The sequence below is a fragment of the Cuculus canorus genome, chromosome 6, assembly GCF_017976375.1.
Source record: "Cuculus canorus isolate bCucCan1 chromosome 6, bCucCan1.pri, whole genome shotgun sequence".
Classification (NCBI taxonomy): domain Eukaryota; kingdom Metazoa; phylum Chordata; class Aves; order Cuculiformes; family Cuculidae; genus Cuculus; species Cuculus canorus.
The window spans coordinates 37,610,269-37,633,755 of NC_071406.1; the positions used below are offsets into that span (position 1 = coordinate 37,610,269).

A 23,487-nucleotide genomic window follows, 5' to 3' on the forward strand; every position below is an offset into this window, starting at 1 on the left:
GGAAGGGCTGGAGCTGGTCTGGTGTCACAAGCACTGCTGCAATCGGCACAGCCGTGGGCAATCCATGATCTGTACCAAACCACAGCTGGTGCCACAACTGTTAAACACTGTCACCTTGGGACAACCAAGTGACCTCACCTCTGCATGACTGTCCTACACTAAAAACAGATCCTCTGCACAGTTACAAGTCATGTTTCACAAACTGGTCTGCAGTTTTTTTTCCTTAAACACAACATTAAATCTTGAATCGTTGTTCAATGCAATATGTAAATTTTTGCTTCATTCTAGAATACCATGCAAAGATTTCTTAAGGTTTTAAGGTGCACAACATAAATAAACTAACAGGATTTAATTACAGTGTAATAATGATGGCCTCAGGTTCTTCTGTCAGGAAGAATTTCAGTAAGCACAAACATTCTACGCTCTCGCCAAAGGAAGCAATGTTTGCTTCTCTTCCCCCTGCTGCCAGCCTGGGCTGCCTCGTGCTCAGCGCCTGCGCGAGTACTCGTTGACACGGATTAGAGAGCTGCTCATGGTTAATTTTAACCTCGGCGGGAGGGCGAGTGGAGCAAGTTGAAGTCTAGATCCCTTTCCCAGCTTTGCTGCCCTGCACACAGACAGACAGACACACAAACAGACAGACACTTTTGCGCTGCCCCACACGAAGGGGCAGGAAGCTCAGGGCAAAGCAGTGAGTGTGAGTTCACATTTACAGGGCAGGAGGCGAGAGCATTGCTAAATACCGTTCCCATCCCTGTCACTTGGATTTGTTAGATCTTGCATTAATTACTTACAACCTTTGCCTCTAAATTTATCTACAAATTATTTAGTAAACCTTGTAACTCCTCAGAGGAGGACGGAATCGCTATAAGCTACCCTCACACTTCTGAAGTGAACAGTTTGGATGCCAAACAGCACAGTCACTCCAGTGACAAATGATAATCTGCTATTTCAATTTCAAAACAACTAATTAAACCCCATCTCATGTAAATCTCTTCCTGGGGTGTCAGAGAGGACGACATAGCGTTCAGTCAATACAAAGCAACTGTTTCAAAGTGGCACCAATGAACTTTCTAATTCTGCACATCCAGAGAAGGAAAAAAATCCAAACCCAGCCATCCAGGGTTACAAAAATACCAGGCCTGTTACTGAGGGAGGAAGTCGGTGCAGGTGCTGAAGTAGAAGCTCCTGCTCTGGCTCTCTGCTGGGAATGAGAGAAGGGAAAATAAGAGTTTATGTCTGTCCTGCTTCCTGTGTGCTCCTTTTGCAAAGCTCCCTTCCTTGCTCTCTGTGCTTGCAGCTTGAAAATCAGACGTGCTGCAAGGAATCCCAAATTCGTCCTTTCTGCTGGCAACCCAACATACACCACGCTGTATTTGCAAAATTTCCTGATGTTCGGTACCGTAGATCAGAAAAACATCAAATTGACATATAACCTGACTGCTCCTGTGGTGCCTCGAACTCTGCACTCATCCTGGGCCATTGGAATTGGAAGAGAACAGAATAGTACTGGCTTTGTGTGAATAAAACATCTTATTTATATTTCCCTAGAAAAACTTGTTGGAATTTAATTAGAGGCACAATTTTGTTTCCATGTGAGATTCTGGCTTGCGTTTCCACTGTTGGGATTGGACTGCAGGGGGCCAGTCCTGCTCAGCTTGAACAAGAAGGAAATGCAGAAGAACAAACAAGGCATGAGAAGCACAGAGAGAAATGCAGACAGTCAAAGCACGACCAAAAATACAAGCAGGAAGCAGGCGTTTAGGCTGTCCTGTGTCACCCCAGCCAATGGGAAAGAGCATTTCACCAACACTGAGTTTGCTGAGACCAAGGAGGCAAGTGAAGGGCGCTGAATAATACGTTGCTATTACAGTCAGTACTACTGCTTTGATGGAAAGAAGTTCTGAGCCAGGATATATGGAGATATATATTTTTTCTCTTCCCTGAAAGAGAAAAGAGAACTGAGAACAAACCATACTTTTATGTAACCAAACCAACAATAGAAACCTTGTTCCTAACTGCAAATCTGAAAGTTGCTTGGTTTCCAGCAAGTGAATGAAGCCAATTTGATGGAAGGGAACATGGAGTGCCATGAGCATCAATGGCAGCCAAGCACACGCCAACAGGGAGTGAAGTCTGGGAGCACCAGGCAGAAACCAGAGACCAAGGGACTGGGAATCTGGAGAGAAATGGAGCACCCTCCTCTGCAGGTTCCCGTAGGGTTTTCATAAAACACCCCCAGGTCCTTCTCTGCCAGGCAGCTTTCCAGCTGCTCTTCCCCAAGCCTGGAGCGCTGCACGGGGTTGTTGTGTCCCAAGTGCAGGACCCAGCACTTGGCCTTGTCGAACCCCATCCTATTACTGGTCTCTGCTCATCGATCCAGCCTGTCCAGATCGCTCTGCAGAGTCTCCCTACCCTCCAGCAGATTTGACACTTGCACCCAGCTTAGTCTTATCCACAAACTTACTAAGGGTACAGTCAAACACAGAATAGTTTAGGTTGGAAGGGACCTTAAAGCCCACCCAGTTCCACCTCATGTCACAGGCAGGGACACCTCCCACTGGATCAGGTCACTCAAGGCCCCATCCAGTCTAGCCTTGAACACTTCTCCACGTCTAAAACTCTGCACTGAACATAAGAACAGCAGTGGTTCCTGAGACCTCCTCCGACATTTCCACCCAGTTTCCTAACACGGCTTATTTTGCTCTTTCTGCCAGGCCATGTCCTCTTCAGCTTAATCCACATTGTTTTGGCATCCAGTTTTCAGACGATTTAATCCTAAAGTGATCCCATGATCCTGACCTCTCCCATCCCTGCTGATTCACCTTCTCCTCCCTCTGGGAACTCCCAGGCATCAGAGGCCACTGCCAACCATGCGACAGCAAAGTATTTGGGAGTGAGAGGCAGCTCATAAACTACCGACTGATTGCCCTCCGGATAAAGAGCTGATTGCCTGCCTTGGTGGGAGGCACTGAAAACAATGCCAGAAGCTTATCATTTTCATGATAACTTGACTCTGCAAAGTGAAAAGCAAAAATAAGAAAGTTGTCCAGATCTTTAAATCCCACCCAGATGCCATGAGACTCATGATGAAATTTATGAGACAACACTCCGGAAAAAAAAAACCATCCATCCCCTAGCTCTCTTGAGAAGCTCACCCAGCTGCAAAAAGATATAAAATCATTCATCTTTACCTCTTTGTAGAGGCCTTCTACCTTGATTCCGCTATTAAGTTGTAACATAAAGAGAGGTTTTTTACCTCGATTCAATTGCAACATGAAGCGAGGCCTTTTACCTTGATTTAGCTACTAAGTCGTCACATGAAGCCGTCTATGCGACAAACAAGCACTGTAGGAAAGACATTCTTGGGCTGATAGTGCTAACACAATGTACCTTTTTTAAGAAACAATATTAGCAATAGTAAGGAAATAAGTAACCAAAGTAGAAGGCTCCCTAGACAAACAGGGTATTCAAAGCTGGCACTTAATAGCAACAAGTTAACTAATCAAATCGCTAGATTAACTAATTCCAAGTCACTAGATTAACTAATTCAAGTTACTAGAAGGCATGAAAAGCACCGGTTGTATCCAATTATGCTATGCATGGAATGATAGGGGAATAACAATTTACAAAGAACACTCTGCATTCCGGTATCCCTTCTTCCATCAACAACTGCTGGGTCCTAGTGCAGACAACCACAAAGGGGATTTTAGCCAGACACTAAGAAGAGCATGACTTAAGAGTCCAAAAGGAGTATCTTCTGAGATTAGAAAACTGCAAAGGAATAGAAAAGTTAATGCATTTGCAGCCTTGAGAATTCCCATACAGGTAAAAACAGACAAAAGGAACCAGGAATTCGACAATGCCTGGACTGTTACCATAAATGTCAAAAAGGTTGTGACTTTACAAATCAACGCTGTTTCAAATACGATATTGGGGGTAAACCGTTAACACTAAAGAACCAAGGAAACCAGCAACCCAGCGCATGGCGGAGACACATGACAACAGTAAATGCTCCCGCTTGGATCTTCTCCACAGCCTCCTCAATCACAATAAGGGATTAATGCGTTCACAAGGTATAGCTCCAAGCACTTGGTCCTATTGGCAATGGTTTAAGTGCTTGGTTAGTGGGTCATTCCAATGTTACTTTGCAAAGTCTTTTTGTATAACCTGGTGTTATTAATTCTGATTTTACTGGACAAGTACAAGCTATGGTTTATATTCCTTTTCCACCCGCGTATATCGCCCAAAGCAGTTGTGTTGCTCAATTAATACCATTTCAAAGATTGTATTAGAGAAAATAGGCCTTCAAGCCGCACCTGAAAAAATTAAAACCTGGAAATATCTTGAGTGGAAAATTTTGAATGCCACAATTGAACCTCAGCAAGTCAAATTGCAAATAGTACTTAAAACGATTTACAAAAGCTTCTAGGAACAATCAATCGAGTTAAACCTTATTTGGCTACTACTAACGCAGAACTAAGTCCATTATTTGATCTTCTTAAGGGGGATGTGACATTCGTTTATTCAGTGCTTTGGCACCATGGATGCAACGAACCTTATGACCAGGATTTAGGGATCTCCCTCCTACGGTACTTGCTCCGACCATCCACCCACTCGTAGGTCCTGATGGTTTGAAAGAACAACTTCAAACTGCATGTAAAGAGCACAGCCTACACTGCAGACCTTGGATAAAAATCCATTGTAATATATGTAAAAATACATATTGGCAGGTAGTTTGTGTATCAGATGAAGTAGAGCACTTACTCTGTTTTGCTTTTAATGAAACTCATTTAAATCAATTAACCATGCAAAGGTGGTTTTCTGATTTTTTTAGGGTATCCATTGAGTAGTCAAGATGGAACTTTTAATCAAGCAGTACAATTAACTGAAAACACAGATCAGGGTGTAATAGCAGTGTTGATTTGGGATTGTATGCATATGCAGATAAAGCAAACTATTGTAGATAACTGTTGGATAGTAGGTAGCTATTGTGGATTGCATGTATATATTCCTCGATCTCGGACAATATTAGATTCACAATGGGAATCAAGACAATTACATTGGTAACGACGATGCTGTTTGCGCTATTGGAATTGACAATTGGCTCTATCTCTAAAATTGATCCCCGCCAGAGTATGTGGGTGACTTGGGCTAAACAATCAGGTCAGACAGATTTTTGTCTTTCTTTGGCTACTCCTGAGGATCCATTTAGAACATGTCTCATAGGACTACCAGAATTACATTTGGAAGACTATCATGGATGGATTACTATCTCAATTCTTGATCTCATGACTAAAGTTAACAAAACACTTCAGGAAAGATTAGCAAAAGGATCCTCTCGAGGGGAATGTTTATGAAGTTCATTATGGCCCACTATGGAAGGTAGCTATTATCAAGCTGCATTAATCGAACATCTCAACCGTACTAGCTCTCTTCCCTTACAAGAACTGGATTTGATGGGTTCCCTTCCGCCTTTTGACACTGGCAACATTATGAGTTTACCAAATTGTAGTACAATGCACCCACAATTGCAACCATTTAATGGCACTGGAGGCCTGGAGTTCAGTGATCTCTTTCGAAATTCATTAGCAAGGCAAGGGGACAAAACTAGCTTGCTGCAGCGACAGAACGTTACTGGGTCCATGCAATGTTGGAAAATGATTACGACAGGTCACGTAAATGTCAATACTAGTGGAGAATTCCTTTTGCCTCCAGGAAAATTTTTAATTTGTGGGGAACGAGCATGGAACGGAATTCCTTACAGGGCAATTGGAGGACCTTGTTATTTAGGGAGACTCACGCTTATGTCACCATCTGTAACAGAAATTCATACCTGGCTGAGATTTCCCTCCAAAACACTCCCCGGCTCCAGAACAGATGGGCTCCGGTTCTCCCTATCACCTGCAGACATCGGCAACTGCTTATCACAGCGACTCCTGGCACCCGCAGACCCACTGCTGCCATTTAATACCTTCAGAACTGCATCCAATAGCGTATGTTGAAGCTAACACGTAACACACAGCTTAACTTCCCAAATAAAAAACACCCACCCGGCTGAAGGTTTCCGCTAAGCCACCACGCCTGGGGAATTTGTGCAGCAACACCCAAAATTATCAACCACAGCTGCGATTTCCCCTTGAAGGGAGAATCCATGCTACAGAACTAGAGTGGGGGAAAGAATTAAGCAGCAACAGAGTAAGATTTTTCAGTCTTCCACAAATAAGTTTAGAAGGGACCGTGGGAAGGGGAGAAGAGGAAAATCAGCATTCAGAGAAAAAAAGTCTATATAAGCAAACTGAACACATAAACAGGAAAGGCTCTGTGCTTGGACACCCCGGCAAAGGAAATGTTTGGTAAGAATTTCACACCAGAGCTCTCTGCTCCCTCATCTGCGAAATCACATCTTTCAAAGTGATGAGATGCCACAGTCAGCGCTCGCCTGCTGCAAGGCTCCTGCGAAGAATCACACTGTGATTGCAAGGTTTAGATCAGAAACTGCAGTCGTTACACTTGCTCCGAGCTGTTAACTCCACGTAGGTCTCAGCAACAGAAATGAAAGAGCCAGCTCCTTAAAGCACTGCTGTGTGTTGCAGTGCTGAACTTTTCCGATGGCTGGCCTCACAGCCTGGCAGGTGCTTTTCATCTTCATTTCTGCTTACATAACTCTTCAGAGCTGTTAATGATAAAAGGCCAAACTGGTTGCTGGAGGTGCGCTCAGTTAGAACATTAACTGCCTGAGAAGTAAAAACCCATGGAAAGTAAACAACCAGCAAAACCAGCACCACTCCTCCTTTAATCAAGTATATAAAATACCCTGCAAAATGCAGATCTGCTCGGGCCTTTTGCTAAAAACAGCTTTAAATGTTTTTTCTAGATGCCATGAGCACCCCCAGAACCCCAGCTTCTTCCACAAAACCTCAACATGGAGCAGGGAAGCAGGTAGTGCTAACATGCAAAGAAAGAAACTTCAGGAACACCGGGGCTGCCTGGAAACCAGCTTCTGTTCTTGCCTTTGAAATGGCACAACATCAATAGAGTCAAAACAAAACACCAGGAACTCAGGGCTAGAAATTCGCTGTAACTATTACACAACTGCCCTTGGAAAAGGCACCAGGAAAGCAGCGCTATGCCTGGATCCCACACTCAACACAAAATAACACAGAACGTGCAATACGTCACGGGGGGGCAACATGATTGAGAACAGCCCTGAGGAGAAGGACTTGGTGCTGATGGATGAGAAGCTCAACATGAGCCACCAAGGTGCACTCACAGCCCAGAAACCCAGCCATGTCCTGGGCTGCATCCAAAGCAGCGTGGCCAGCAGGGCGAGACGGGGGATTCTCCCTCTCTGCTCCACTCTGGTGAGACCCCACCTAGAGCTCTGCGTCCAGTTCTGGAGTCCCCAGCCTAAGAAGGACATGGAACAGTTGGAAAGGATCCAGAGGAGGCCACAAAGATGATGAGAGGGCTGGAGCACCTCTGCTAGGAGGACAGGACAAGAGAGTTGGGGTTGTTCAGCCTGGAGAAGAGAAGACCCTGGGGAGACCTTAGAGCAGCTTCCAGTGCTGAAAGGGGCTCCAAGAAAGCTGGGGGGTACTTTTTACAAGGGCCTGGAGTGAAAGGATGCTGTATGCTGGGATGAAGGAACAGAGGAGCAACTGGACACACTCAGCTGGTTGCTTAGCAGGGCTGGGACGGAGTTCGTTGGGAGGTTAAACCCCCACAGGCTGATCTGCAGGAAAGAGAGGTGAAAAACACAAGGAACGGAGGTTTGGGCAGTTGCAGCCTTCCTGGTTTGGGTCATTTGTAGGAGCTTGAGGATGGAAATTTCACTGAGTTTTAGAGCTGCCCAGTCTATCCCCAGGAGGCGAGATGAAGGGGAATTCATAATGCACACAAGTTCCAATATGGACATTCAGGTTTATCTTTTTTCAGTGCCAAAATCAGTAATTAAAGTTCGCTAATTGAAAATCCGGTTTATTTAAATTCCCCAACAGAAAACTGTTTCTCACCCACAACAGCTAGGTAACGTCTGGATGGAAACAGACTCACTTACAGCTATTTCAGCCTCGATAAAAGAGAGCAGGGGTCAATATACTCAAATCTGACATCTGAAGTTACATTCCTAACCCATATTTAGCAGTATGAATGAAAACCTGGTTACAGGAGAGGATTCCTATTTTGAGAAGTCTTTATGCACCCTTTTCATTTCATGTGAAAAGGAAAGCATTTAAGTGATTTCCTGTTCCAGGGGCCCACATGGGCTGAGCTTCAAAGGCACCAAACGCATCCCTTTGAAGTGGATTCTCATTAAATACATCTCATCTATAAAATGAAATAATGCTGCCCTCCCTTTACAAGATTTGATAAAGACAGTTTGTTGTTGTTTGTAAACAAAAATTTCAATTAAAACAAACATTCACAGCTTAGCAAAAGAAACCAGGTAGCTGTAAACCACAGATGAATCAGAAGTTGGTATCAAGCACCAAATTCTCTTGTCTCCCATTTAATTAAGCGTGTGAAGTTATAATAAACTCATAGAGTTGTTTGGTTGGGAAAGACCTTTGAGATCATAGAGTCCAATCGTACCTGTCCAATACTAAACCAGACCCCTGAGCACCTCATCGACCCAGCTTTTAAAGACCACCGGGGTGGGGACTCAACCACTGCCCTGGGCGGCCTCTGTCAGTGCCTGATAAATCATGTAGACACACATGTCGGGGTATTAGACCTTCTATTCTATTATACCACACTGCCTATGTGTTAAACTGCCGCTCAGAAGAGCAATGCCAAGTTATTTAATATGTATTCAACACCTATCCAACCCCAAAGCTTTGGCGCTCCTGGCCCTGAGGTTCCCTCGCAGGTTGCAACTTGTAAAACTTCCTGCCTTTCATTAAAACCTTTCAGTTTGCTTTCAGCAGCTGCAAAACTGTTAATGTGACTGGAAGTTCGGATTCAGGATCCTCACTCGTAGGAACGTTGCTCTGGTGCTGTAAGGAAACAGCCTCGCTCAAAAGCGAGTTTTTATTGCTGTGCATGGGATCTCCAGAGGAAAACAGTAAATGCATGTGGGATCCTAACGGAGCTGTAAATCCATCTTAAGGAAATTCAAGCAGGTCAGGCTGAATACATTCTGCAATAACAGATGTATCCCTAGAGTGAAAACAGAAGGTAACACAATGCTATCTTCTCTTTCATTCCTTTGTAAAAATTCTCCTCCCACATCCCAGTGATAGGAGCCAAGAACTGAGAGAATGAAATTAATGAAAAAGCAACGTACAAAACATTCAAAATCAGCACAGTAGTAGCACCTATGAAGTGAACCGTATTCAAAAGCCCTCATGTTAATCTTCCATGCAAATAAGACGTTTCCTGAACTTATAAACTAAAAACGTCTTAATAACTGAAAACAACTGGGGGTTTGTGTGTAAGAAAAATGGAGAGCAGTATTTAGCCCTGGCAGACTGCTTCTTCCCTTCCCAAACCCAGAATTCAGTTCTCATATCAGGTACAAAGCACAGTGGAAAACTGGGACCTGACCTTGCAAAACCGAACAGCTTCCCCTTGCAACGCAGCTCAAAGCTGTGCAATAATCCCAGCCCTCGAGGGGTGCCTTCCGCAGCGCAGCCCACAGAGCTGCGGGGATGTTGCTCAATTGGCCATGAGAAAAAATGCCTGGAAAATGGAAAATTATCTAGAACAAACAGATTAGATCAGGAGATACCAGTCATAATAGTTTCTTCCTTCCTGTAGTCTCTCCGCCCCACCACTCTCCTCCTCACCGAGTGTTTGCACTAAAAGCAGGCTTCCCATCTCCTCTCTAAGAACGAAAGAAGTGGGGGAAAAGATAGAAGAGGGGGGGGAAAGAAAGAAGAGGGGGGGGAAAGAAAGAAGAGGGGGGGGGAAGAAAGAAGAGGGGGGGGGAAAGAAAGAAGGGGGGGGGGAAGAAAGTAGGGGGGGGAAAGAAAGAAGATGGGGGGGGAAAGAAATAAGAGGGGGGGGGAAAGAAAGAAGGGGGGGGAAAGAAAGAGAGAAGAGGGTGGAAAAGAAAGAAAGAAGAGGGGAGAAAAGAAAGAAAGAAAGAAGGGGGGTGGAAAAAAAACATAAGGGGACAGGAAGGGGAAATAGAGAAAGATTTACTATCTCTGCGTGTTCCTTATAAAAGTTTTCAGGCACAATAAACCCTGTGGGCACTGAAAAATATACCAGGGTTTCTCTGTCAGGCCTGAGGTTGCCAGGGATAATCAGTAAAATGTGTCTTTCAAAAAACAGAGGAAAATCAGGAAAATATTTCAGGAGGAAAAAAATCCCACAAAGTGATGTGAAAGGGAGGAGGATGGGGCAGCGTGGCACAGAGCTGCTCACACATAGATAGAGCTACTTGTTTTGCAGAAAAATCTCTTGTAAGCAGCTTTTGTCTCCAATCAATCAGGTAAAGTATTGGTGCTGGATGGAACGAGCAACGGGGCCTTCCCAGAACTCCAGCGATGTATCTCCTCACTCTGGAAGCATGGAGAAGAACAATTCTGTACCCTGCAGCTTTAAAGGTTTCCCAAATAACCACCTCAGCATCAGAGCTCTTTGTGGTACACTGTAAACAGCCAGAACGTCCAACCGCAGCAGGAACACACACAAAAGACATGAGAAAGGATGTGGAGATGGCCTGGAAGGTGGAGCTCCCAGAGCAAAGCTGCATTGCTGAAAAAGTTAGAACTCACTCCCTCTCCCAATTCACCTTGTTTGACATCTGTGATCATTCCTATAGTTAATTTTCCATCTTGATGAACCAAAAGGAAGACAACAAGTTTGGAGGTGTTCAAGGCCAGGCTGGATGGGGCTTGGAGCCCCCTGATCCAGTAGGAGGTGTCCCTGCCCATGGCAGGGGTTTGGAGCTGGATGGGCTTTGAGGTCCCTTCCAACCCAAACCATTCTACGATTCTACTGTAAGTTCCCAGTAAACTCAGCTGGTGAAACATTGTCTATGTTGTGTTTCTAGTGATCGATGTTAGGTGGAAATCCTGAAAGTCATGGCCAGCTTTGTGACACCCTCCTGGTGCCCTCTGTCCACTCTGGTTGCTAGCGCCTCGCAGGGAGCTGGTGAACAGCACCAAACACCTGCCTCTGAGACACCAGAGAGAAGTGCTATTGTTCCACATCCCCTGTGTGGTGTCCAGGGAACCTCCTACACCCAAAGGCTGGGATGATACTGGAACACACTTCAAGTTACTGATGGGAATTCCGTGCTCTGTGTAGGAAACCTTCCATGAAAACAGAAGGGTTAAAGATATTCATGAGCTCACACGAGCAGCAAGATGACAAAATTCCCAAAAGAACCGTTTTTTTCGTATTTCTCTTTATCAAATACTCAAAGAACCAAATATGTTTTGATGAAGCTCTAGAAATAGGATGAGGCTTTCCAGTTACTCTAGGAATAAGGGAAACTCAGTAAGTGCAGTGAAGAACTGCCTTCATCAGCAGACCAGAGATGATGATTGCTGAGGACAGCACCTACGGAACAGAGCAGGCAGGAGAATGGTCCAAATATCTCATAACAGTTCCTTGCAACCGAACAAGAAAGGTATTTAAATGGATGGATAGAGACAGTCTTAGTTGAGACACAAAGCATTGAGATACAGCTCTTATGTCAACATTCATCGGGCAAAACTCTGCTCAGGATAATGAGAATGAACAGCTTCAAAATGCTAAGAATAGCTCCAGGTTTTTTTCTACTGTGAAGAATTGGAGCCGAAATCAACTTCTTCCTCCTGATGGGAAACAGCTTGTTGTCAGGTAAACAGAGTAAGGGCAGGTTCTTCTCCCTTGCACATCGGATTGACTCCTCCCCCAAAAGAGGATCAATAGCATGGCAGACATGACACTGGCCAGTCTAGGCATGATTACACCCTCCAGTTAAATCAGAATACTGCAATATGGGCCAAAGCTAAATGTTTTTCCCACTCATTACTGTCTTAACGGAACCTTTCAACATCCACAGTTCAGTATTATGAAGGATATCACAGAAGAAGAGTCTGCCCAGGTCAGTAAAAGTTTTGACTCTAGAGAAACAAGCCACAGGTGAGGAAAGGAGCATTGTCTCACCCACATGATCACAGCTTCTGGGGAGCACCAAGAGTCGATTCCCTAGGAAAGAAAGGCATTTCAAAGAAATCCACTTAGCAGAAATAAAAAAAAAGATGTGAACTGTGTTTGTTTCTTTTGTCCAGCTGAAAGGCAATCCTAAGAGCCTCAGAGTGGTAAAGCCAGCAGATCTCTGCAGCTGTGCTGCTCAACAACTGATTCACCTTTGTCAGCTAGAGGAAAAAGCGTAGCCGTTTAGCCACAAAGACAAACCTTAGAGAAACAGGAGAAATGAAGAAAAGCATTCCAACCTTAAGAAAATGATAAATGCAAATAACAGACAGCCTGTCCTTGCTGCAATGTTAATTCCAGTGTTGCCTCAGCCTATGCACACAAAGTCTTCTGCTTGATTCAGGCAATGTGTTAACTCTAAGCTGGCTGGCCCAGGGACTCCCGCACTGCTGATGCAGTGAGGCCTTGGCTAATGCACACTGCTAACCCCCTCACTGCTGCACAGCAGCAGTGAGGACATCAAAAATGGAGGAAAAAAACAACCCTTAAATAAAGGGTTTCACTGAGTCAGCTCCTGCCAACCAGCAGAGGCCAAGATGCCAGGCTCACAACTGGGCAGGCACGGCGGGAGCAGCTCCAGCGGCAGCAGTTGGGAATTTCCTGAGCCAAAGCGGGGATCTCTGTACTCAATAATCTTCTGGGTGCAACAAAACACACTGAGTAAGCCTCAAGTGGAAAGATAACATAAGGAATGCAGAAGCCACAAGAAGAAATAAAGGTAAAAGGACTGGCAGGCAAGAGTTAGAAATTCGACTGTCCCTGGCAGGAAGAAAAAAGGAAACCCTCGCATAGAACTTTGGTCCAAGTCTTACATTACCAGCCGCACTGTGAGAATAAATAGTTTCTCATCAGTTTTTCTCTTCCAGTTCCTGTAATCATGAGATAAGAATCCTAGAGGCAGAGCTATTACTCAGAAGTTCAAACTTATCAGCTAGGAGAAGAATGCGTATTCTCCTACGCTGGGAAGGGCCCAAAATCCTGTTTTTTCATTAATGCACTTCAAAAGGAGAAGAATTCTTTTGCAAGCTCAAATACTTTAGGTGATCCTGACTTAGCTGGCTAGTCAATATGCTCTGTGTGGACTTCAGGACAGTATTTACCATTCTGACAATATGTTAAACAAAACAAAGTAGTTTTTACTTTGCACTTCTCCTCTCTGTTTTCGAGACCTACAGTTAAAACACACAGGGATTTGATACAACCATCCTATCTGGAAGCTGCTCTAACTGAAACCATGAACATGTAGCAGAGCATGACTCTCAATTTAAGGCAAAGCTTCTCTTATTTCTTCTGCACATCACACTTTTCAAGAAACAGACCAAGAAATCTATGGTTTTAAATATTCAGTTCTACTTTTCCTCAAACACTACTGTCACTCCTAATGCTTTCTAGAGGCTCCCTAGCAGCAGAGAGGATAAAAAGAAATCAGGAAACACAAAACCAATCCTGACTTCAAATGCTAGAACTGCAGGTGCCGCAGAGCTCCTGCCAAGCTGCTGTGCTGTGTGAAGCTCGATTCCGCGTATCACTGCCCTGACCAGCACATCCCAGCAGACCTTACAACATCCTCTGCTCTCTCCAGCAGCAGGGAGGAGGGGAAAGCAACCACCCTTTCACCTCCTTCTAAACTTTCTCGACCAAAGAGGTTGTGTTAACAGCGTAGCAGGGTAGGGCAAAAAAAAAGAACAGAAAGAGGAGGCTGTACCTCCCTTGGGGAAGAAAGCTACCGTCTGCTACTTTTACCCACCACTGCTTTCCAAAGTACAATGATTTGTACCGACAGGATCCCTGTCCATGCAAGGCAGTATTAATGATATTAATTTCCCCCTAGTTATTCTTGAAAAAGATACCGGCAACAATAAATCCATCACTGCTGGCTTCCTTCACAGCAGCAGAACAACTTCAGGAAGGAAATTAACATTTTTAAATCCATAATCCTAAGAACTAAATGTTTTCACTATACAACCCCCCTAATACTAAATGGCTTGACCCCTGCACCAGAAGAACACTTCTACTCTTTAACACAGCACAGTGGATTTCAACATCCTAACACTGACCTCAATAACTCTAGAATGAAATTGTTTTCATGCTGGCCAAAAATACAATTTACAGCACTGCTGTCGCTATTTGAATTACAGCACCATCCAAGTTTTAAGTAATTAGCAGTAGTAACATAACGTAAACTGACAGAGTGCAGTACAGACTCTTGACAGCCTAGTGAAGCAGCTGCAATTAAACGTTGCCGTTAGGAGCAGCTCTGCCTTCCTGCCTGCCCCACCAAACCCTGCTCGCACAGGCAGCCCTGCTGGTTCCAGCAGGACTATCTATTGAGCAAGGTTACTCCCACCACAAGGAATCTGCAGGTCTAGACCCTTCCATCTTGATTTATAAGCATGAAGCACGTGAGTCTAGCAGGAATTTAACACTTACGCTTCCACAGCTGTTCTTACAGTCTGTTCCTCACCGTCTTCATCTGAGCTGCTACACGTTGCGTCAGAGTCCAGATCCTTCTCTACGCGAGACAGCAGCCCACCGGTAAAAAGTGCAAACCCTCGGAGTTCACCTGGTGCAACGCTAACTCCATTCTGTACATCCGTACTCGAACTACTCTCCAAAGTAGTTGCGCTGTTTTCTGGACAACCTTCCGTGCACCTGAGGGAGCCACCGCTCAGAAACCTGGCTGGCTCGTGGAAAACCTTCATTCTTTGTAGTTGATGTTTCACGAAGCATTTCAGCTGCTGATCACAGTGTTTGATAACATGCTTTGCCAGGAGCATTTGTAAACGTTTCTGAGTTCTTTTGGCGCGACTGATTTCCATTTGTTGCTTAGTGACACACTGCAGTAAGCGAGCGTACACCTCCTCCCGGGTGCAGCTTAAAATCCCTTCCGAAGGCCCTTGAAGAATTTGGTGCAATAAATCCCCTTTTACTGTTCCAGTGCAGACTTCCAACGCCTTACCCAAAAACCCATTCTTCTTGTACCATTTACCATTTAAAAGCTGCATTTCCTCTGCGTTGCTGGATTCAGTTACATTTGAATCCAAAAGTCTCTGCGCGTCTGCCAAATTCAGAGATGTGGTCTCTGTAAAGGTTTTCCCTTTGGCCTGTCCCTCAGGTTCCGAATGACCGACCAGACCAAATGACGTGTCAGCACCGTTAGGTAACGAATTCCTCATCCTGGAGCAGTCAGGCCCTCCCACTTTTGTTTGCTTACCGGTTCTGTTGCTAAAGGCAGAATTCCTACTCATTAACAAGACAGACTGATAGTGCTTGGAGGATGGTGGAGAACCGAAATGCTGCACGCTGAAGATATCATTCCTGAGGTGGGGCTCAGCAGTGGGGAACCCCAGGACTGAGCACGTAATCTGTGCGATGGAGTCCTCTTTCATCTTCTCTTCCACTGCTCTGGAATTTTCCATGCACAAAGCTGTATCAGACTCCATAGCTCTAGAGGACAAAGAAGGTGACAAGTGGATACCATGACCTTTTGCTGCTGCCTCTCTGAGGGCTGGTGTCATTATAGCTATGGCAGGTAGTTTACAGCAAACCTGAAAATAACACGGGCCAGGTAAATTTTCTCATTTTCATGACACAGAACAATACAACAGCTCTGTCATATATTTCATTCTTTCAACATTGTTCAAAGATTCCATAAAAAAGGACATTATCTAAAGAACAAGGATAGACTAAACTCCCTCCCACATCAGACAAGAACATCCTTGCTGCTTTCCCTCTGCAGCACTCAGTTGTTCCATGTGCAATGCGAGCCGTTACCTCTCAGGGGAGTAAGCATTCACACCTCCCTGCATTTGTGACTCCAGAAGTCTGAGAAATCAGACTCCCAAAGTTCCAGACCGTCATCTCACCTCGCCCAAATTGAAAAACGACCATACGCCACATGACTGGGAGGATGTATTTTAAAATACATCTGCGAGTGTATGTATGGGTACACGTATATGCACATACAGAGATGCACCTCTACGCACTCCCACTCCAGAACTCTGGCTGGATTTTATTTTAACCTGCTCTGGAGATGAGTTACTTTTTGAGCTGCTTTTTGGTTTCGTTTATTATTTTTTTTACTTAAATGAGTCAATACCAACAGTATCACAGAAATGGGAGCTGCCTGTAACAAGCTCAGCAAAGCGGAACACCTATCACATGATGAAACACTCTGAAATACTCTCGGAGGCACTACTGGAAGAAATATATTTGACATAAATCTATATAAAGTAAGCATTTGATTAATTAATTTATTACATATTCTCAGAAATACACTTTAGAGACCAATCATCAAAGCTAATGCCTTAAAAACAGCAAACTGTTAAATTCTAAATGTTTCCTACAAAGTCTTTCCTCTGCATTTGTATCCAGTTCTTTATTTATGCACTGCCTGCACAAAGCAAACACAATATTCTTTGATAACAATTTGAGTAAAGACAGTTTTCCTTCACAACCTCTTTCACCTGCAGCTTGCCATAGCTTGGACAAAGGGCTCCCAAGCTTTGGGAGTAAAGTTTGGGAACCATCATCTCTTGTCATCAGCTCTGTTGCCAGCTCTCACTGCATCTGCTCCACTGCCTGCGGAGCAGGAATCACTGCCTCACACTGTGCTGTCAGCTTTGCTTAGGAAGGGGTTAAATAAACCCAATGAAAGATTTAATTGAAGGTGGCCTAAAAGCCTGAAAGATAAGCTGCTGTCAGGCCTTCCTTAAGAAGCTAGAGACAAAACCAGGAACAACAAGGGAGTAATAACAAAAGTGAGTGTAGCACAGTAATTCCGTAGTCAATTCTCTGTTTACCCGGTTGGAGCTGAGCAGCATTTCCACTGCCCTGCTTTTAATGTCTTCAGTTCCTTTGATCTCCACAGCAACTGCCTCGCTCAGCAATTTTCAATGCACAGATCTCATACGGGGTCAAGGATTCCGAGACTGCCACATATGGATCTTAAGAAATGCAAACTCCCTGTCTGAAGCCTTGGCTTGTTTATAAGTTGAGGTTTAACACTTAAGGTGCAAACATTAAAGGGAGTTGTGGAAACCTAAGGCACTGAGAAGCATCAGCCTTTCTCCTTAACCCTCAAAACTGGAAGAAAAACATAAAGAGCCACATGATCCAGTACTGCCCAACACACTCCGTATGCTTCGTTCACCTTCCACTGCTCCACGTTTACTTCACCCATGAGGTTTTAATTTCTATACATCACCTACTCAGCACCACCAGGACCAGGTTTGGTGGCCCTCATGCTGATGATGCCATTAAAAATCATGATAAATGATTAAAAATTATTTTCCCAATGAGCCGGTACCTTCAGACTACAGAGGAACTCAGGCCAAAGCCCTTTCTGTTGGCCAGCCATTCGGTAAGAGCTCCATTAGCGAGTTTGGACAGGGAAATGCACTGATGGGAGCTAAAGCCCCAAATCGCAAAGGCTCAGGTAATTCTGAATGCTCTCACCATCTGGCTGACTCATGGCCTTGTGGCTTTCCACTCTGGTAACAGCATATTGAAATCTAAAGGAGCACAGATTCAGGCAACTAAGCCTCTTCAGCCCTCGCATACAGCAAATAACTATCTCAAGTCAAAGGGATTTAGCCTGGCTAAATCATCCAGGGGAGAGAACCGGAGCCCACACTTTCTCTGTGGGGTAACTACGAACTCACAGGGGTCCTCGGGTTAGATCTGTCCCTGGGAATCCCAAGAAGCTCTCTCAGAATGCTGTCAGCCTGATACCTACAGACACAGAGCCATGGGTTTAGAGCTGCTCCAGCTTTACCGACTGCCTTCCTTAGCCCAGCTGACGTAACAGCCACAGATTGCTGTTCCTCAAAGCCAGGAACCGTCCACACACAGCGGAGCTGCTGCTCAGGCAAACCACGATCTAGAGATACACATCTCATACCCATATGAGGATGGAGGCTATTCAAAAACTTGCAGCACAGCATTTTCAGAGTGCTGCATTTTAACCTGACCACATCCCCTCCAACACTACAGACCCTTCTGTACACTTTCAAATTTCCTAAATGGCAATTTGCAAATTATTTTAAGGGGTTTTTTTGAGTTTGGGGGAATTTTTCCTGCCCTGTTTTAGGGGAAAGAGGAAGAAATCGAAGTACCCTCAAACTGAACCACAAACATTAAACTGAAGAGCACTGACAAACCACTAACTAACCGGGAGTTCCTGACAGAAAATGCTCAAATTACAATACAGCTAAAAAAACAAATAAAATGCTTCTGAAGAGAGAAATGGCTCAGTTAACTGAGCAACTGGCAAACTTCACACCATGTTTCTGCCCTGAAAACAGTCGTGTGAGACACTTCAGGTGTGTTCCTGACATAAAAATACCTTTGTCAAAGCTGATACTGTCTTGGGAGTTTCTCATACACACAGAAGTATAGGAGTAAAACAAAGTATCGGCTGCAAAAAAAATCAAAGGCAACCAGTGCCTGGCTCCACAAGAATTGTTTAATTATCTTTTCGACAGATTGTATATCAGTTTGGCAGAAAGCAGCAAAAATCATTTCACTCCACCCTTATTGGAAGTGAGTTTCCAGAGCCAAAGCTATTATCTCCTGGCGGGGAAGGGGGGTGGGGGGGAAGGGGGAAGGCAAGCACTGCGACATGGTATTCAGGAAGAGGCTGCGTCTTCATTGCAGGCAAAGCTTTTTTGTCATAGGTAAACCATTTCAGGGATTCTTTCCATTGTGTGCTACTTGAGGTTTCACAACCAAAACAGCTGAAATGCTACTAAACTGGCCAACAGTTTGCTTTTCATCTGCTCAACACGCACTCCACTTGAAAAACATATTGCAAAAGAAAAGCAGACATCCAATAAATACTAGGGAAGGGAAGAAACAAATACCAAACACGCACGGTGCGGCAACTGATGTTTAAAGCAACTTTATGCCTGCCCTCCCCTAATGCCTTCATTGCCCAAGAGAATATAGGTGGAAATTGCAGTTTGCCCCAGCCCTGGCTCTCCCTGACCCACACCCTGCCCCTGCTCTCATCATATCTATGGTCCCTCATCCCCCAGTGACCCCACTCCTCTTCCCCTGCCACCTCTGCTTATTCCTTAGGCCTCACTGGCCATTTCCTCAACAGAAATGCTCTAAATCCTGAAACTCATGGCTTCACATTGGTAATCAGCAGTGCTCTGTTAAGATAAACACTACAGCGCCCAGCCACAGCCCTGCCTACACGCAGGGTGGCATTCCCTTCCCAGGTTTTGTTTATAGTCCTTTCACTTTTTGACTCTTCCCCTCCTTGCACAACATCGCTTTCATTACACAACGTTTTGGGGTGATTTCTGCTCAGAGTGGGGAGGATTGCTTTGTCTTAGTGGGCTTTTTGTGATCATTTCACTTTTCGTTTTCAATTACAACACTCCCTGGGCATAGGACTCATCAGGCTCCTCCTGCTCTCTTCTCATCCCAAGCACCTGAAACTTTCTGGTTAACAGTAACATTCCTGGAGACCAAGGGGAGATTTTTACACTTACTATTTGTCTTGGTTTGTTTTCAAATTTAAGGGCCTACAAATAATATTTCAAATTGATACAGCTGCTTCCAGTTTGCTTATAGAGTCACAATGTTTCTGATAAGTGAACTTCCAATGTTTGTTCTTTGTCTAGAAGGCATTTCAAAGGGAAAGCAAAGTCACTAGCAGTAGGCAGCATCTGGTGAAACACCCAAAAGGAAGCTCAGCAAGAGTGTCTAAAAATACTGTATTTCAACCTTCTTTATGGCCTCTTGGAGAAAACCTGCAGAGGAGATGGCAGCTGCATGAGCAACGCTGATCCGCCTACAACACGATGGGCAGAACCAGGTTCCCTACAGCTTTGTGTTGTTTGCCCTGTAATCCCTAGCTCCTCTTGGACAGCCTCCCTGCTAATCACCGGACAAAAATAAAGCAGCGCTCTGGCAGACAGGCGCTGCTGCAGCACTGCCTCAGCTGTGCTGCCGGCAGCGAGAGCCGCTGAGAGCTCCGAGTGCTGAGAGCGCGGGACCTCACTTTGGGCAGCTTCTTCAACCCCTGCCTGGCTCCAGGCATCCTCCTGAGGATCCCTCACCTACCTCTCCTCTTTTTCCCAGCACTTGAAGGATCCTAATGGCTTCCAAGAACAGAGAGAGCAGCTCAATGGCATCATCTGCATTTTCTCACACAATACTTTACAGCAGTGACCGCAAAGGAGATATTGGTCCCACTGGGTATGTCCTGGTTAGGAGTAGGAAAGAGAAAGGAAAGGAAGTCCACACTCCACACACCTCGGACCAGCCGTTGAGAAAAAAAACATCCCAGGAGGCAGCTTTTGTCTTCAGTTCAAAAGCAGCCAGGTTCATCGTGACGAGTATTTAAGCATTTTAGTATTTTGTTCTATTAATAGGTTGGCAAACAAAACCCAAACAGGATTATGTGGGGAGTCTCAGCTTTCCGCAGTGCTCACTGCGCAGGCGGTTTTATACAGATGAAACTGCCAGCCCCGGGGTTTGCACTCCCCAGAAGACAGAAGCGCAAATTCCTCCTCTTCGATGAAAAAGCAAAGCATAGGGACATCTAGAGAGGATCTTTCTGAACAGTAAGAGAACTCAATTTAAGATCACCCAAACAGTTCTAATCACAAAAAAAAACATCAAAAAGGACTTTGAGTGGGACCCACTAGGAATCATTTATGATAAAACCAACAACTCATTAAAATCTCTGAACAAGAGTTGGTTTTCTCCTTGTTCGTAACTGCTTCTAAACAGGGAATCATACGTTCTTTCCAAGTCTATCACCACACCATTAACTAAATCCTGTTCAGTGTCTAATATAATGTGTCTGCAATGAAATGTGTGAAGTCATTTTTAACACATGCTAAACTTAACCCCTCTGGGCAGTGCAGAACAGGGGCCTCTGTGAGTAGGTTGTGCACATCTTAACTATAAAGATCCATAATGCTTTTAGATCCATTTGGCTCTCAGGTTGAGCAAGATGACTGGAATTTAAACTGCCCAGAACATGGACAGGATTTCACAACGTGGACCAGTAAGGAAGGAGAGCCCTAAAGCACACAGACTCTGAGGTGGTACACCTACGAGCATTATAACCATGCTTCAGCCAGTTTAATGTTTCCTTTTTATTAAATTAAGCACAAAAAGGAAATCTCTACCCTTTGACAAACAGCAGACTGCAGTCACGTGGATTCCCTTTTCTTTTTTAAACCGGTCACTTTGGTTCCTGGAAGGCAGGGGAATCTGTGGCAATCTGTCCAGCTCAGTTACAAGAGAGGAGTTTTAACACACGAATTACAAAGAGATATAAAAATTCAAACATGACAATGCAGGCTGAAGCTTTCCGTCTACCTACTGATCCGTGCATTACAAAGTGCATCCAGCTCTGGAGCCCTAAGCACAGGTGGGACATGGAGCTGTTGGAGCAAGTCAAGAGGAGGCCACAAAAATCAAAGGCCTGTAACACCTTCCCTATAAAGAGAGGCTGAAAGAGCTTGTGTTGTTCAGCTTGGAGAAGACTCCTAAGAGATCTTAGAGCAGCCTTTCAACACTCCAAGGGGGCTTATAAGATGGGGAAAAACTTTTTAGCAGGCCATTCAACAACAGAATTACAAAACTGCTTAGCTAGAAAAGGCCATGAAATCACCAATTCCAACTGTACCTGTCCACTACTAAACCAGATCCCCAAGCACCTCATCTGCCCATATTTTAAACGCCTCCAGGGATGGGGATTCTACCATCTCCCTGGGCAGCTTCTGCCAGGACCTGGGAACATTTCTGGGGAAGAAATTTTTCCTAATACCCAATCTAAACCTCCCTGTTGCAACTTGAGGCTATTTCCTCTTGTCCTATCACTTGTCACTTGGGAGAAGAGCCCAGCACCCACCTCAACACAACCTCCTTTCAGGGAACTGCAGAGAGTGATGAAGTCTCCCCTCAGCCTCTTCCAGGTAAATGACCCCAGCTCCTTCAGCTGCTCCTTGTAAGACTTGTTCTCCAGCCCCTTCCCCAGCTGCATTATCATCATCTGGACATGTTCCAGTCCCTCAATGTCCTTCTTACAGTAAGCGTGCCAAAACCCACCACCCTCACAGAGAACATTTCTTTCTAATATCTCATCTCAATCTTTCCTCTTTCACCTTAAAACCTTTACTCCTCGTCCTATTAGGGCTGTAGTACAAGCGCAGGGAAGGAGAGGAGTCACCACCCCTGGAAGTGTTTAAAAAAACAATAGTTGAGGTGCACAGGGATCTGGTTTAGTAGAAGACAGGTACAGTTGGACTCGATGATCCCAAAGGGCTTTCCCAACCAAGCGATTCTATGATTCTACATGAGCCAGATTTTTGGAACAACTATCCGAAACTTTTCCTGCCTGACGAAGATGCCCTGTCACTCTCTGAGTATTTCTGCCAGGGACAGACTGAGAGAGTTGGGGTTGGGAAGGGAAGGCTGCGGGGAGACCTTAGAGCAGCTTCCAGTGTTGAAAGGGGCTCCAGGAAAGCTGGGGAGAGGCTCTTGATCAGGAAGTGCAGGGACAGGATGAGGGGGAAAGGTTTTCAGCTGCAAGACAGGAGATTGAGATGAGATGTGAGGGAAAAGTGTTTTGCTGTGCGGGTGGGGAGGCCTTGTCCCAGGTTGCCCAGAGCAGTGGTGGCTGCCCCATCCCTGGAGGGGTTTCAGGCCAGGTTGGATGGGGCTTGGAGCCCCTGATCCAGTGGGAGGTGTCCCTGCCTGTGGCAGGGGTGGGACTGGATGGGCTCCGAGGACCCTTCCAACCCAAACCACTCTGATTCTATAAGCAAACCGGACAAGGCAGCGCCCCAAGGGAAGGGGCGTGGTCATGGCAAGAAGGGCGTGGCTTGCTGGGCGGGGGCGCGGCCACTGCGGGATCCCCGCGGGCATCTGTAGCCGGCTCCGCCCTGGCCACGCCCCCCTCACCACAGCAGTTAACCCCGCCCCACCCCACTCCCCGCGCATGCGCCTCAGCGCCGCCGCCGCTCCCGCCGCGGGAACCAACCGCCGCCCGGCCCCGCTTCCCCCCTCCCACCCTCCCAAACCCGCGTTTTCCCTTCACCGCATCCCCCCCCGCCCTTCGCCCTTCTCCCAGTTCCCGGCCCTCGCTTGCCTGCGCCCGCCGAGCTTCTTTCTGCTGCGACGCTGCCGCCTCCCTCCCGGCCGCGCGGCGCGGCACCCACTGGCGCGGTTGAAGAGTCCGCGCCCAGCTAAAGCGCAGCCCGCCCGGCGGGGGCGGTGCCTGCACGCGACACCGCGGGACGGGGCCGCAGAAGGGGGTGGGGGGGAATCGCGGCCAATCAATTGAGAGCAAGGGGGCGGGGC

The 23,487-nt window shown here is 45.7% G+C and overlaps 1 protein-coding gene across 9 annotated transcripts in view; it reads right to left on the reverse strand.

Moving 5' to 3' along the window:
- Window positions 1-23,417, reverse strand: part of KANSL1L (KAT8 regulatory NSL complex subunit 1 like) — a 64,977-nt gene extending 41,560 nt beyond the window's left edge. For 2 of the 9 annotated variants that reach the window (XR_008450333.1, XM_054069486.1), the window contains exons 1-2: window positions 20,233-20,329; window positions 14,587-15,603 (exon numbers count right to left, since the gene is read on the reverse strand). Coding sequence is in view for 8 of the 9 variants with exons in the window: in XM_054069486.1 (XP_053925461.1) it covers window positions 14,587-15,603; window positions 20,233-20,312 (1,097 nt within the window). In the remaining variant the exon portion in view is untranslated. Of the gene's footprint in view, window positions 1-14,586; window positions 15,705-20,232; window positions 20,336-23,275 lie in introns of those variants that run through there. The other 7 variants (XM_054069482.1, XM_054069485.1, XM_054069481.1 and 4 more) reach the window with 6 other exon arrangements.
- Between the last annotated feature and the right edge of the window lie 70 nt (window positions 23,418-23,487).